This window comes from Ambystoma mexicanum, chromosome 2q, assembly GCF_040938575.1.
Source record: "Ambystoma mexicanum isolate Mex_15411 chromosome 2q, UKY_AmexF1_1, whole genome shotgun sequence".
NCBI lineage: Eukaryota > Metazoa > Chordata > Amphibia > Caudata > Ambystomatidae > Ambystoma > Ambystoma mexicanum.
In genome coordinates this window covers 457,051,703-457,068,241 of record NC_090924.1, presented here as the reverse complement: position 1 = coordinate 457,068,241, position 16,539 = coordinate 457,051,703, and the positions used below count along the sequence as shown (strand labels likewise).

At 50.4% G+C, this 16,539-nt stretch overlaps 1 protein-coding gene across 3 annotated transcripts in view; it reads right to left on the bottom strand.

Annotated features, from left to right (window-relative positions):
* Nucleotides 1-16,539, bottom strand: part of LOC138569514 (uncharacterized) — a 653,579-nt gene that overhangs the window by 306,884 nt on the left and 330,156 nt on the right. For 2 of the 3 annotated variants that reach the window (XM_069647555.1, XM_069647557.1), the window contains one exon: nt 14,958-15,113. The exons of the other annotated variant lie outside the window; for it this stretch is intronic. In XM_069647555.1, the coding sequence (XP_069503656.1) occupies nt 14,958-15,113 (156 nt within the window). The remainder of the gene's footprint in view (nt 1-14,957; nt 15,114-16,539) is intronic. 3 annotated transcript variants of the gene reach the window in all.

The following is a 16,539-nucleotide window of genomic DNA, read 5'->3' as shown; positions in this document are numbered from 1 at the left end:
GTGTGTTTACCCTACCACACTTGTATGTAATTCATATGTCATGTAATCCATATGTCTATGCTCCATGTACTTATCTGTATCCTGTAACTAAGCTTCAAGTATCCTTGTAACGGCTGTGCCCAGCTACCTAAGGGTTAGGTGCGCATTACCAAATAAATAAATAAACAAACAAACATCATTGATGACGAGTTTTGTGTATAAAATCTCAGTTTTTTATAGAATGCATTGAGTAAGGGGATCAAGTGAATTCATTTATTGTTCATTGTACTTCCTGCTTTAGATAATTGATATTAAAAGAGTTTTCCTTTTGCCAACTACCTAAGTCATCTTGATTATTGATGTATGAATAAAAATCTGCATCCCCGTCCATCTCCAGCGTAATTGATACTCATCTTAACGGGCTGGGTTATCCAATTCAGAGGTGTTTCAATAGATGGTTCAATTTCAAGAGGTATTTCTGTTACCTAATTCGTTTTACTGTGTTACTGTTGCTCTGAAATTGTGGTAAACTAGGGCTTTTCTCCCCTTGCAGGACTCTCAAACTTAGGTGGCCTTTACACTGGGTACCTAATTTGTATTACTGTGTTACTGTTGCTCTGAAATTGTGGTCAACTAGGGCTTGTCGCTCATTCCTGCCCACTTGCTCCCGTCTGTCTTCCCCACCACTCCCTCCTTATTCCATGGTCCTCTCTATCTCTCCTATCTTCTCTAACTGCTTCTCCATTGACTATCCTGCTCTCCTCACTAAATCTGGTAGGAAAAAGTTTAAAAAGGATATCCTGGTCTCCAACCCAGGCCTCCCTATCGCTGACACCTACACTAGTGCCTCCTCCAAGGAAACTCTTACTGACATCCTCTTTTTCGTGCCTTCCCCTGACCAATGGACCCTTCATATGGTCTCTGTGCTCTCTCCCTTATCCTCTTCTCCCATTAATGATGGCACCCGTTGGGATGTCCTCTTGGCCCCCTTCCGCTCCTCTAAGGCCATCATTAATGTCTACGCTAATGGGACCGTCTTGGTCCAAGGCCCTCAGGCCAACCTCCACCTCTTTGATAGACGCTTCCCGCGCCTCATCAACTTCCTTTCCTCTCCTGCTGTCCCATCTTCTCTGTCCTCGGCTACCTTTCCTCCACCCTCTCACCCTGCCCTCACTCGGGCTCCTTCTTCTTCACCACAACAGGGCGTACCTCTGATCTGTACCCCTCCCCGGAAGTCCTTCAAGGATGGCAACCTTCTCCACATTGCCACTCTCAACTCTCGCTCTGCTGTCAAACATTCCGCTGATATCTGTCGCCTTCTTGAGGAACTGGACCTTGGCATCCTCGGTCTCACTGAGACATGGGGCCTCATTACGACCCTGGCGTTAAGGGTTTAACGGCGCTGTAAAAGGTGTCGGCGCCGTTAAACCCTTAACGCCTGATTACGAGGTCCCTTTACGGGACCCAACCTTAACGCCTGCTTTTAGCAGGCGTTAAAGTAGGGTGCCGCAAAGGGACATTGGTGCTAAGTACGGTGCCGGAATTTGCGGCACCGTACTTAGAGCCTTCCCCATTCCCATTGAGCCCTATGGGGCAAAAATGGGAATGGGGAAGGGCCCATGGTGAATGAGGAATTACCGCCCCGCCAACCTTGGAATGGGGCGGTAATTCCGCCATTCACCATGGCGGACCCCGGCATGGACCATGCTGCTAATAGCACCATGGTTTAGCGCCGGGGTCGTAATGAGGCCCATGGTTCACGTCCAGCTCTGTCACCAGCTTTGACACACTCCTACCTGACGGTTACAAGATCCTCTCCTTGCCCAGGCCCAACCGTGCTGGGGGGGGGGGGGGTGGCCCTTATCTTCCCTGAGTTGATTCCTGCCATTGTTACTTCTACGCAGACCTACTCCTCCTTTGAATGCCTTGTCTGCTGACTCTCTCTCTCTCTCCTAGCCATTCCCTTATCGTGGCTACTATCTATCGGCCGCCTGGTCAAATTTCCTCCTTCCTCTCTGAGTGGGCTGACCTCTCCTCCTCACTCCTGTCCTCAACCACTCAACTCCTCTTTCTGGGAGACTTCAATATCCACCTTGATGCCTCCTGTCCTCCCTCTGGACTCTTTCGCGACCTCTGCGACTCTCTCTCACTCTCTATTCTCCCGTCTGGGCCGACCCATTCTGCAGGGCACACTCTTGATGCTCTGATCTCTTCTGACCTTCCCCTCTCTGTCCCTCTCTCCACTCCTCTCTCCTGGAGTGATCACTTTCTCCTATCCTCCCACCTCACCGTCCCTTCCCCACAGGCAAAGCCACCCTCATCACTGCCGCCCACCTTCGCGGTCATCCGACCCATGAAGCGCGTGTCAGTTGAGGCTTTCGCTACCACCTTCTCGCCCTCTCCTCCCCCTTCGGCTGACTCCCACCCTGACACAGCCCTCTCCACTCTCCACGCTGCTATATCTGATACCCTTGATATCCTTGCCCCTGTCATGAGAATCCGCCTGAAGCCCAAAACCAAATGTAACTCCTGGTATGACTCGGATCTCGTCACCCTTAACGCAAGTGCAGGGTGGCAGAGAGGAAATGGCGTGCTTCATGTTCATCCTCTGACAAACTGGCCTGCCGCCTGCTCCAAAGGCAATACCGGCTCTCCGTTCTCACCAAGAAGAGAGCCCTTATCCAAGCCCGCATCTCTGCGGCATCTAACAATTCGGCCGAACTCTTTAAAATCTGCAAGGAACTGGCCAACCCTGCTGCAGTCTCTACCTCTCCAGTCCCCTCCCAGGCCCTCTGCACGGCACTGGCCTCTCACTTCATTTCAAAAACCCAGGACATCCTGTCCTCACTCTCCTCCTATCACCTCCCCCCTCTATTCCCTGCTCTTCCTCTGGCCCTTCTGCAGCCACCCCTCCTCCCTCCTTCTCTGCCTTTCCCCTTTTTTCTTCTGACGAGGTTTCGAGACAAGTCCGATCTATGAAAGTCTCGTCAAAACAGGTCCACCCCTGTTCATCCAAAACTATCAAGGACCACATCGACTCCTTGGCTCCTGCCCTGGCAGACTTCTGCAATCACTCCTTTGCCTCTGGAGTCTTCCCATCCCCCATTAAGCACTCCCTTGTGCACCCCCTTCTTAAGAAACCCTCTTCCGACCCCTCCTGCCCAGCTAACTATCGCCCAATCTCTATCACTCCCTTCCTGGGCAAGCTCCTGGAGAAACTGGCCATCTCCCAGCTTAATCTCCATGCTGAATCTGTTGGTAGTCTTCATGACCATCAGTCTGGCTTCAGAGCGACCAGAAGCACGGAAACTGCTCTCCTGAACATCCGTGAGGACCTGCTCTCAAACCTTGACTCTAACACTCCTTGTGTTCTCATTTTGCTCGACCTCTCTTCTGCCTTTGACACTGTCAACCACACCATCCTGCTCAACCGTCTCCGTGATAACCTTGGTATCACTGGTCAGGCTCTGGCGTGGCTGACCTCTTTCCTCTCCAATCGTCCCTCCCAGGTCCAACTGGGTTCCTTCCTCTCTGACATCTTTTTCTCTACCTGTGGTGTCCCCCAGGGATCTAACCTCTCCCCCTGGTTGTTCAACCAGTATCTGGAACTTCTTGCTCACTGCTTCGCCGCTCTCTGTCCCAACTTTCAGTGCTACGCGGATGATACCGAGCTCATTTTCAGGCTACCCTCGGCCTCCTCTTCCCCTTCCCTCATCTCTGACTGTCTTTCTGCTATCCAGGAATGGTGTGCCGCCAACGACCTCTGCCTTAATGCCAGTAAGACTGAGATTCTACTCATCGGCACACCCACTCCCTCCTTCCCTGCAGCTCTCTTGCCGGCCTCCCTTGGCCCTCTTCCTGCTCCTACCTGCAAGGCAAAAAACCTCGGGGTCATCTTCGACTCCACACTCTCTTTCTCTCCTCACATCTCTGACGTCTCTAAGAAGTCACACTACCAGCAACACCTCCTCAGAGGTATCCTTCCTTTCCTCTCCTTCCCCCAGAAGCTCACTGTCTTCAGAGCCCTGGCTCTCTCGAAGCTGGACTACTGTAACAGCTTCTATCTAAATCTTCCTGCCTCTACTCTCCGCCCTTTGCAACTCATCCAGAACAGGACTGCGAGACTTGTCCTTGGCCTCAAGCCCAGGGACCATATCTCTCCATGACTGAAATCACTACACTGGCTCCCAGTGGCTGCGAGGATTAAGTTCAAAACCCTCTGCATTGTCCACAAGGCCTTCTGGGGCTTTGGGCCAAAATACCTTCAACTCTCTCTTCCTAAATATCTTCCTTCTTGAGCTCTTCGCTCATCCACCTCCAACTACCTCAGGGTCAGCCGCTTCTCAAAGCAACGAGTTGGGGGTAGATCTCTCTCCGCAGCAGGGGCCTCCCTCTGGAACAGCCTTCCTGCCTCCCTGAAACTTGAGGAGAACCATCTCCGGTTCCGGAAGCACCTCAAAACCTTCCTCTTTGCCTCCGCTTTCTCTCCCTCTCTCCCCTGCTAAAATCGCTGAACCTGCACTGAATCTGCAACTGGGCCACTCACCGATCTTGGTCCTTGGCCCAGCCACTCTTCCCTGAACTGCCTACTTGCACTACAGGACTGTCTCTGTTTCCTACAGCCCCTTCTCCCGGCACTTACCTTGCACTTGCCACCAGTTGGCCCTATTATTTATCTTGTATTCTACTAACCATGTACAGCATTTTCCACTCTTCCCTTCCCCTTGAACTTTTCCCATTCCCCTCTGCCCTTGCACTTGCGCGATCTGAGTGACACCTGGCCTAGTAGGATCGTTATCTGTCTCCCCTTGTTCCCTCCCCCCTGCCTCGTCGCGCCTTGAAACACTTGTGTATAGGTGTGTTACAAATGCCATATCATATCATATCATAACTCCAGGGTGTCCAGATTTGACTGAACATCTGATAAATACCAGGGAAGGCAAACCAATATGGCATAGGTCTTGCTGGAGCATCAGAAGAGATTGGCAGAGGAGCAGGTGGAAGAAACTATTACACTCGAAGTAATAGAACCCTCAAAAAATGAATGCTGTTTCCCAGAGGTAATGGTGCCCAAAAAGGATGAGAAAAAATGGTTTATGCGGATTTTAAGAAGCTCAAAGCAGAGGATAAGTTTGAGGCATGTCATATGCTGCGGGTAAACACATGTTTGGACCTTTTGATGAAAGACATGTACATTAGTACTTTGGATTTAACCGAAGGATCCTAGCAGATCCCGGTGGAGGCGGGATTCAGAGAAAAAGATAGCATCTGCACACATTGAGGATTCTATCAATTTCGAACAATGCCATTTTGTTTGAATGGGGCTCCTTCTACCTCTCATCAGCTCATGAATCATGTGTTGACAAGAGGAGCAGGGCTCCTTCTACCTCTCAGCAGCTCATGAATCATGTGTTAATAGGACAAGAGGGGTTTTGTATCATCTATTTAGAGCATGCGGCTGTATGTAGTACTACCTGAAACCAGTAGAATTAAGCAGTAGGTTTAGCCATCAATACCAAGTAATGCTCCTTTGGCTTTTCAAAACCCCGCTATTTTGGATATACGTTCGGAAGAAGGGATGTGACACCTAATGGGGAATAAAGTGAGAGAGGTTTGAGATTCTCTGGTACCCACAAACAAGAAGGACGTGTGTTAGTTCTTAGGCTTGGTGGGATGCCTCGGTCACAGCTTGTACAATAGCTCTGCAGGTAGAGCGCTTGCTGCTGAGATCTGTGTGTGATCTACAAGGTGCCGGTTCGAATCATGGCATGCCCAACTCAGACTTTCATGCATCCAAGGTCCTTAAATGAGCACCAATATTGGTTGGGTGATAACATTTGTACACAGAAATATTGTGCGTGAGGGGCGCTGTTGCGCACAACAAAAATGGCCGCCTGATTGTTGAGCTCCCGCTCCACTGAAAGATCCTTTGCATAAAAATCCATCTCAGACCTGCCTGGTAAGCCTCGGACACAGGCATCGCTAGCCTGAATACCCGTGAACATCCGTTGAAATTTCTGGGCTCTGGCGACCAAAGGGGCCGGAGTTGTGCCGTCTCGAACATTGGCCGGCAAGCGCAGCGGACGGGACCCGGAATTGAGCACCGGGGCGGCCCACTCGAGTGCCGCGGCTTCGGCGCCCCGAAAGGCCCCAAATGGGAGGAGCCTAAGTACTCGACCGGCTCCCGCTCTTCGCTCTGAAGCTGCGCCACTGGACTCCCTGGCGGATCTGGGGAGATGAACCGAGGACCGGACATACGATCAGGGAGGTGTATAGCCTGAAGGATCCTGCACTCTGGGGTCCGGAGATAGACCCCGAACCATCGCCCTTCCAATTCACTCGGCGGGCCCCCGACCTGCATCGCAGTTCCCTGGGAACTGGAAGACAACATCCGATCAAGGGGAGGTTGATACGACGGAAACTGTGGGGGCCCGGGGATTTGGGGAACGCCGCTGTCCGAAACAACCCTATCACTCCTACGGAGGATTACCTGGGCTCCATATAGCCCCCGTTGGAGCAAACTTGCCGGGCTGAGGCTGGCTCCCACTTGGAGACCCCAGCCCATGAGCTAGGGGCTGCTGGGAACCCCGAGAGTGAAACACACACCCCTCATCATATCCCACCCGGCAACCAGCGGATGCACGCATAGGCCGATTAAGGCCCTGAAACTCCCATAGAGTCTGCCATAAGCTGCTATTCCGATAATACAATACATGGGAGGGAGCAATCCACTCGGCCCAACTGAGTGGTCCCCCGGACGACGGAAATACACTCCCGCATCCCGCTCCAAGGCCCGATACACGTTGAACAAAACTGGGACAAGCGGAATACTCCCTTACCACGGCCGCCATAGCGGACACCACAACGGAAGAGCCATCTGAGATGGGTAGAGGCTGTAAGACCCCGGGGAGCAAGAAGAAAGGCCCAATGGACGCCTACACGGGCAACCAAAACCTAACCACTGTGGCGGATCTGCATGCTGACGCCGATGAGGCCTCGAACCCAGAACCTGGCAATCAAGTGGATAAACTAACGGCAATAGTGCAGAGTGGATTCCTTTCCGTCAACACAAAGCTGGATGACATTGTTTCTACCATAGGCTCCCTTAAGGCTAGAGTGGAAAGGGAGAGTGTGCGTGTCACAGAGGCTGAAAATAGGATAAGCACTAATGAGGACACCATTGCTCATCATACCCGAGACATTGCCTTGATCAAAGAAAATTTCGTTAAATTACAAAACAAGTGCGAGGATCTCGAATCAAGATCAAGGAGGAACAATATACGTGTAGTGGGGGTGTTGGAATCCTTTGGGAAAGGCCAGATGGAAAGACAACTGGAGGAACTATTCAAAACCCTGTTTGGGCGGGAAACATTCTCTGAGCATTTTCTGATCGAAAGGGCACATCGTACACTTGCTCCGATTCCTAAGCCGGGCGCCCCGCCACGCACTATAATTGCAAGACTCCTTAATTACAGGGACAGAGACACAATCCTGCGGAAGGCAAGAGAGGCAGCAACACTCCAGTTCGAAGAAAATCGTATCCATATTTATCCTGAATTCTCGGTGGGGGTGCAAGCAAGCAGGAGATCCTACGAGTCAGTCAAGAAGCCCCTGCGGGAGCGTCAAGTCCTGTATGCCCTCATTTTCCCAGCCAAAATGCGGATCCAACACGCAGGCAGAGCACATTTTTTTGAATCTCCGGCTCAGGCTACACACTACATCGAAACCTCCATACCTCTCCCTCCTAGAGGGGGTGGAACAGCACAAAACAACAGGCCCAGACCGGCGGACTGAAGAGGGAAGATAAACTCATGAGGCAAACGCAGGTACAACACAGGCTCTAGCATAGGCCGTAGCTGGGAAAAAACGTGTAATACTAATCGGCCCAGGCAATGTGTTTAAGTGGAGGCTGGGACCCAGACGGCGGCCACATGAAGCAACATGGCTACCCTTGGAATATTCCACGAGTTTGGTTTGATGCAACGTCTAGTTGGGGGTGACGATGAGGGTGGGGGGAGCTCAGGGGAGTTGGGATTAGACGTTACAGTCTTGGACTGGCCCTATTGAGGCACAAAGTTGGTAACTGGGATTTGAGAGGTAAAAATGTGGTTGCATATGGACCGGCACTGACTAGAATTCACGAACATTATATAGTTGCTGTTCAAGAGGATGGCGAATATTTACTCATGATTCACGGGCGATGGTCTGAGGGTTAAACTGTTAACATGGAATGTCCGGGGGCTAAATAATCATATGAAAGTCAAAAAAATTGGTAACTACATCACCAGACATAGCCTCCAGGTGCTGATGCTTCAAGAAACTCACATGGTGGGGACCAGTAATATTCATATACTGCCTAAATGGGGCTCCCTAAGGTACTATACAGACTATTCATCGCAGTCTAGGGGGGTCATTACACTCATTCATCCAGGTTTGGGGTTTAGGCTGGAGAATCACACGATTGACCCTTTAGGGAGATATGTTTTGGTATGGGGAGAGATCGCTTCCCAGCGCCTTCTCCTAGTCAACACCTATGGGCCCAATATTGACGACCCGCCTTCTACATAGAATTGTATCAGATAATTGTTTCACTTGAAATCTCAAGGGTCATCTGGGGTGGGGACTTTACTCTGGTCCTTGATCCGGTGCTAGATAGAGCTTCTAAGGTGGTCAGAGCTCCCAATAAAGCAGCCCTAAATCTGGTACATATCCTATCGCAACTTCTGTTGGTGGATTCCTGGAGGGAGCTACATCCTGATAGTAGAAGATACACATTTTACTTTACCGTCCATGACTCTGAATCCAGGATCGATTACTGGTTTATTTTCTTCATCTATGACGACGGCACTGCAGGGGTGTGAAATTTTGCCTCGTACTATGTCAGACCACTCCCCAGTGTTGTTAGATCTATTGTCCGGGGAGCGCTCGTGCCCGCCAGGATGTGGAGAATGCACGGTGGAATGCTTGCAGACCCCGGGGTAGTGGAAACACTGCATGTTGATATCGAAGAGTACTTTACAAACAATATGGGATCGGTTGACAAAATTTCAAAAGTATGGGAATCCTTTAAGGTTTGGATAAGGGGGTGCTGATATCTAAGTCTGTTGGTATGTTGAAAAGAGTGAGAACTGAGCTATCAGAGGTCGAAAGCAAACTTGACAGGTTAGAAACAGACTATACGCGTACCCAAAATAAAGTCTTATTGTCTGACATTCACACACACCTGCAAGAGTTTAATAAACTGACCAGCAGAGAGATTCAATATATTGCGACCCCCTTAAGGGCTCCAAGATATGGAGAGGTGAATAAGGCGGGTAGAACGATATCCAACTTACTCAAACAGGATAAACAACCCACCCTGATCACTAGTATTCAGACAGCGCAAGGCGATATACGCCTCACTGATACGGATATAAATGGGGAATTTTTGGACTTTTATAAACAACTCTATTCAAATAAAGATTTGAAATCACTCCCAGAAATTAAGACATACCTTGGTGCCCTCTCACTCCCTAGACTCCCTGAGGAAGACCGTCTGGCCATGGACCAACCCCAGACGAGATCACGGAAGCAATTAAAGCGCTGGCGTCAAGGTATTGCATGCACCTCGGTCGGATGGGTTGGGGGCCGAATTTTACAAAGAGTTCCACGAGGAACTCGTCCCAGTATTGATGCAGGTATGGGAAGAAGCTCTCGATAGTGGCATTTTGCCTCCCACCATGAAGGAGGCTATCATAATGGTCATCCCCAAGCGACGACGACCTCCACAGGACGTATCGTCGTATAGACCCTTGTCACTTATAAATACCGACGCTAAAATATTCGCAAAAGTCCTAGCGAACCGACTTCTCCCTGCTGTACCTACCCTTGTACACCCTGACCAGAATGGGTTTATCCCAACAAGATCCACTGCTCTGAATCTCCGTAGGCTTTTTGGCATCATGGCACAGATAGACCCGGCGAGAAGTGCGGCAGCCTCATCCCTCGATGCGGAAAAGGCCTTCGATTCTGTCTCGTGGGTCTATCTCCTGGCAGTTCTGGAAGCATTTGGGGGTGGGCCCCAACTTTGTAAAGTATGTCAAAAACCTGGTGCACGAGTCCTAACTAACAGGACCATCTCTGACATGTTCCTACTGGGCAGAGGTACCAGACAGGGATGCCCATTCTCACCCCTACTGTTCGCATTAACCATCGAGCCAATGGCGGCTGCGGTCAGACTGAGACACACAAATTGAGGGATTCTGATGAAGGGGTCCACCCAGCTGATTTCACTCTATGCAGATGACACACTATTGTATGTTAGAGAGCCCGAGGTAAATATAGCACCCATAATGGAAGAAATACGGGAATTTGCAGAATATTCTGGGTACAATATAAACAGAAATAAATCTGAAATATTCCCACTTACCCCGGCCACTAGGTGTCCTCTCACCACAGGAGGGCTTAAATGGTCAGACCACAACATCAGATACCTTGGTGTTCTGGTATCCAGAGACAAACACACGCTGTACTCAGATAATCCTGAAACTGTACTACGCACTATAAGCACGAAACTTCAGATCTGGGGACGCCTCCCAATCTCATTGGCGGGTAGAGTAGCGGTCCTCAAAATGGTGCTCCTTCCCAAGTTACTATACCTCTTTGTAAATATCCCCATATGGCCAGCAGAGTCTTTTTCACCAAACTCCGATCCAGAGTGGTCACATTTCTCTGGGGTGGAAAACGGCTAGAATAAGCTGGGAAAAAATGATGGAACCATATTCCACGGGAGGCATAGCGGCCCCTGACTTCGAGCTCTATTATTATGTTTCCCAGGCACAGTTTGCAAAACACTGGTATAAGGCCCCAGATAGTACACCCCATGCGTGGATAGAAGAACATACCACACACCCCACGAATATACAGTCTGTCCTCTTTGATACAAAATATAGGGACACGTGCGAATATAACCCTGTAAGCTGCACGGTAAGTGCATGGGAGGCAATATTCAAAAGACTGAAGATTGAAACACCCTATAACCCGGAGATACCTCTGTGGAACTTCCCGGGCTTGCCTCCCATGCATGACACAAGCGTACAAGACTCGTGGGACCCTGACAGGGAAATGAAAGTGGGGGATATGTTTGTAGATGGGAAATTTGTGGAACTGAGGTTGCTCTTAAGGGCATTGGGAGATGGACCGCTCAAAACCCTCCAATACTATCGTATGAGGTCCGCATTTATCAGGAGGTGGCCACTATTTCCGGACGAACCAGTGGTTCATCCGTGTATACAACTAATAACGACTACAAACGGTCTGGGGATCTCCAGGCTGTACTCTGCGGTTCAGGCACACACACCCACGCTGAATCATGTTAGGGAGAAGTGGGAAGCAGATTTACAGATGTCAATTGAGGAGGAGAAATGGGCAAGGTATTGCATGCTTACTAAAAACGTCTCACTAAATTCTGGGCTGAGATTGATTCAATTTAAAATCCTAAACAGGCTACATTATACACCAGCCAGAGTTGCAAAATTTGCACCGGATGCCTCAGACTCCTGCCCTAAGTGCAATTCACCTCAGGCTGATGCTTATCATATGTATTGGAAATCTCCGCTGGTGACAGGGTTTTGGAAAGAAGTGGCAGTATTGTTGGAAGAAATAACACAGATTCCCCCTGCGATGACCCCCCAGAAATACCTATTTGGCGATATTGGCAAATGTTCTGAAAAAATTTGTAGATTATTCAACATTACGTGTGCCATAGCCAAAAAATGCATACTTCAGAAATGGAAGAGTTCTGCCCCACCCAGTATGAATCATTTTTTGCAAGAATTGACACACATAAATAATGCAGAAGAACCGTTTGTTATGACCAAACCTGTATCATGCAGACCCAAGGACATCTGGGGCCCCTTCAGAGTCTACTTGTGCAACATGATTGAGAATGATAACATGTCCTCGTAACATTGTTAACAGAATCAAATTAAGATGTGTTCTTGTTCTATATACGACTTGAAATGTGCTACGGTGCCGCTATGCTTTTGTAACCACGAATAAAGAAAGTTTAAAAAAAAAAGAAGTGCTGCTTTTTGAGAGGATTCATTGTACATCATGTGCAGTATTGAGTCAAATGGCGACTGGGGACGAGCACCCTCTGATGTACGTAACTGTTGCTTAGAGTGACTCCCTATGCTACCCAGAAAAAGAAATATGATGGTCAAATTGGCATTGGAGTCAGGAAGATGTTATTAAGTGGGCAGGACATGTTCATTGGTTACAGATCATAATGGCTGACCTGGTTAAATAGCATGAACAACAAGCACGTTTAATGACACGGCACTTGGCAATGCAGCCATATTCTTTTTCGACAACGTACCGTACAGGGAGCCAACATAAACATGGCGAACATTTGTTCGTGTGCATAATGAAATGGAAGGATCAGGCGTTCCGGTGGATGCCGCAGCTGCCTGGGGTGTGTAGGACAGGCTATGCTGGATTGTGATTGTTTTAAGGAGCCTAACAGTAGAACTTCCAGAGTAGAGGAGCGGTTGGTCTTCATTCCACCGGAACGAGTGTTTTGTGATAAGTGACCTTTTATTAGGAATGCAAGGAAAGTGAAAGCAAGTTGCGGCAGGCCCCAATGAAAAAATAATGGCCCACAATTGCAAATGGCGATTCATTCCTTTTGTGACAGACTGAATAATACACTGGGGAGGTACTGGAAAGAGACTGGGCTCCAGTCCCTCCCCAGCTTATAAGCAGTCCCCAGGGCGAGCCAGAAGCTCGTGCCCTGAGAACTGGCTCCCCCCCTTCCTGCGGGAGGGGTGGAGAGACCCTGTAGAGGGGTGGGGTGGCCAGAGGGGCGTCCCGCTATGTGGGATGTTCCTCTAGCGGCCCCTGCGGTGGCTTGGACAACCCCTTAGCGGTGTCAGCAACCATTGACCACCCCCCCCCCCTCTTCTTGAGAGGAAGAAACTTACCTAGGGACCTACATACTAACTACAGAAGACAGACACTGGTTTTACATTTGGAAACAACAGGTCACAATTTATTGGAGCATACAACACGGGGGCAGTCCCAGCCCACACACATCATGGTTCACAACCATACTTTCAAAGTGGCCCAAAAGCAGGGAAAAGTTCTACTGCTGAATGTTCTCGGTGTCCCCTTGCCGCCCCTGGCTTCCGCAAGGCACTGGACATAAGCTCCAGCTTTGTACTGCATGGAGTACTTCCTCCTCTGGCCACTGAATCTTGAAGGTGAGGAATCTCAAGTGTCCCTAAGGGACTCAGTGGCCTTCGTCCGATTTTGGCTCGCGTGCGGCCATCAGGAAACCTGCCCACAGTTCATGCCGCGGCATACTCTCCTCCCTGGCTAGGACTGCCCCGAACTCTGCTACGCTTTGGGGGTGGCCCCTCAGCCGCCCCCAATGCCCTGATGCTCCATTCAAACTTACCATGTTACTAGCTGCACCCAGCCTTCAGCAGGGCCCCCAGGATGGCCGTGAGGAACAGATTGTTCCCTTTATTTGACAGATGTACTCCGTCTGGCCGTGAATTCAGGTAATTGTGCCTTACGAAACCAAACCCTTCTGCCTTTGCAAACCTCTCAATTCCCCTGTTGAGCCTGCGTCTGGACTTCTCCATACCCCTGTGCGAGTCCATCCCCCGCCATTGCAGCCTGGGCACAACCTCTGACCAGATGATTTCGGTGCCCGGCAACTCCTGTGCCAGGGTAAGGAGGCCGACCTGTATTTGGGCCCACAATCGCCGCCTTCCCATGATGGCCAGGTCATTGCCACCTAGATGCACCACCAGCACCCTGGGCGCAGGCTTCCACTGCAAATGTCTGTGCACCGCAGGTAACAATGAGTGCCACTGCATCCCTGATGTGCCTAGCCAGACCACCTTGTTCCTTTCAATTCCCAGGCTGAGGCCCAGGTGCCATTGGCGGGTCGCGGCCTCCGCCCATGTTATAAAGGAATGGCCTACCATCCATACGCTCTCATCTGCGGGTACAAAATTATTAAATTATTATTTGGTCAGAGCAAAGAAAATTTGGTCAGAGCAAATAAACAGGGAAAAACACAAGTCCAACAACTTCAAATCCGTCCATTTTTGATGCAGCAGGTCCCCCTTATGTCCCACCTGGCCTGGATTGCCCGGTCTCCTGTGGCCTCACATAAAGCTGGAAGTGCTTTGACTGCCATCTCCCTATTTTCTGAATGGCAGGTCCAGGCATGCCCTGTAAAAAAGCAGAAGTGGCTGCACCTATACGAAAACTGGGAGAGGACCAGCCCTGCCCCTTAACCCCCACTGCCCCCAAGGTGGTTGATAAAATCTTCCTAAACTGGTAGTTGGTGAGTGGAGTGCCTTTTTCGTGCATTAGGAGGGGGCCTGGATGCTGGGCTCTCACCGTCATGTACCTTCTCAACAAAGTGACCGGGCAACAGCTGCTGCTGCTGGATTGGTGAAGCACCACCAGCTTCCCTCTTCCACTTTGGTCTGTTTTACAGAAACACGGTTTTATTGTTAAGACCCACTTCTCTTCCTCTGGCCTGAACTGTACATCGCCCAATGCCAGAGCCCTACCAGAGAGATCTCCCTTTCCTGCTGCCACCAGTTCACTGATCCTGAAGGCCCCAAAGAATGCTAGTGAAAATGCTGCCCTGAGCAGCGCCACCTCGAAACCATCAAAACATATCTCAGGCAGTGCACCCAGTAATTTCTCAAGCAATTCAAAGCTAATGGGTTTACGAGTGTCCTGTTTGTGCCCCTCCACCCGGCCCCATCCCTTCAAGGCTATGCGCACCACAAACCCTTTGGTAGGATCACGCAACCCTTGCAATTTGCAATGGAAAGCAATGGCCGCTAGGTGGCCCATTGCCCTACACCTGCTCTTACCGTTACTATTAGCCCAGACAACAAATGCCCCTACCTGTTCTTCCAGGGAAACTCCAGCAATTTCTTGACCCTCAATCATGCTGATAAACTTACCGTAGCACTGCCGGTACCGGGATCTAACGCCTGGTGTGAGCGATCGCTCCCCCAAGTTCCAGAGCGCCTGGTCCACGTCACTAGCTGCCACCATTCGTCCCTGAACGCCAACCCTTCCATCTTTGCAGTTCGGTGTGCTGCCCGGAACTTGCGCCACTGAAATCGAGAAAGAGCATCAGCAGCCACGTTTACAACACCCTGTACATGCCGTGCCCTGAATTCAATGTTCCTTCTTAAACATGCCTCCACCAGTCTCCTGAGCAGGCTCAACACTGCCAGGCAAGAGGCAGACTGCAAGTTAATGGCCTGAACTACGGCTTTGTTATCATACCAGAAATGTACCCTGCTGTTGCCCAGTTGCCTGAGCCGCAGCGTTAGAGCCAGGACAATGGGAAATAGCTCCAAAGCCATCATGTTCTTAGTCCTGCCCTTCTTGTGCCACTGCCCTGGCCATCTCTGGGCACACCACTCCTGGCCCAGAATAACCCCGAAACCTTCACTTCCTGAAGCATCGGAGTACAGCTGCAGTTCCTCGCTGGTTTGCCAGGGGCTTCTCCATAACAGTACCCCATTGAAATCAGCGAGAAATGCCCGCCACACGCGCAAATCCTCCTTCAAACCTGCCCCCAGGCGGATGTGGTGGTGGGGCAGTGTTACCCCCGCTGTGGCCCTGGCTAACCTGCGGGCGAAGACCCTCCCCGCCAGGGTAACCTTGGCTGCGAAGTTCAACTTTCCCAACAGTTGCTGCATCCTTTCCAATGTGGTCCTGTCTTTTGCTAAAGCAGCCTCTATTTCCTCAATCAGCTCAGACACCTTCTCTAGTGGCAGCCTGCAAGACCCCTTCCTGGTATCTATCTCAATTCCCAGGAAAGTCAGCACCTCTGTGGGTCCCTGTGTTTTCTCAGGCGCCAGTGGAACACCCATCCTGGCCATCAATCTCTGAAATTAAGTTAATGCGTGCCCACAATCCCTGGATCCCTCCTGACCCATAAACATGAAGTCATCAAGATAATGGATCATGTCGCCCCTTCTTTCCACCTTGCGTGCTGCCCACTCTAGAAAAGTGCTAAATGCCTCAAAATAAGCACAAGAAATTGAGCAACCCATTGGCATGCATTTGTCCACATAGAACTGCCCCTCCCAATGAAACCCCAACAACCGAAAGCTATCCGGGTGGACTGGTAGAAGTCTAAATGCAGACTCAATATCCACCTTTGCTAGGAGGAGTGCCCGCCGCCCTGTGGCAGCGACCATCAGCATGGCCTGATCGAATGACGCATAGGGCCTCATTACACGGAAGGCGGTGATCCAGGGTGCTATTAGCACCCTGGACCATGCCGGTAAATTACCGGCACCGCCTTGGCGGAAAGGGGATTTACCGCCCCATTCCAAGGTCGGTGGGGCGGTAAATCCCCCTTCCGCCATTGCCCTTCCCCATTCCCATTTCTGCCCCATAGGGCTCTATGGGAATGGGGAAGGAGCTAATTACGGCACCGCAATTTTGCGGTGCCGTAATTAGCTCCGAGGTCCCTTAGCGGGTTGGTTTTTAACGCCTGCAAAAAGCAGGCGTTAGAGCACCAAC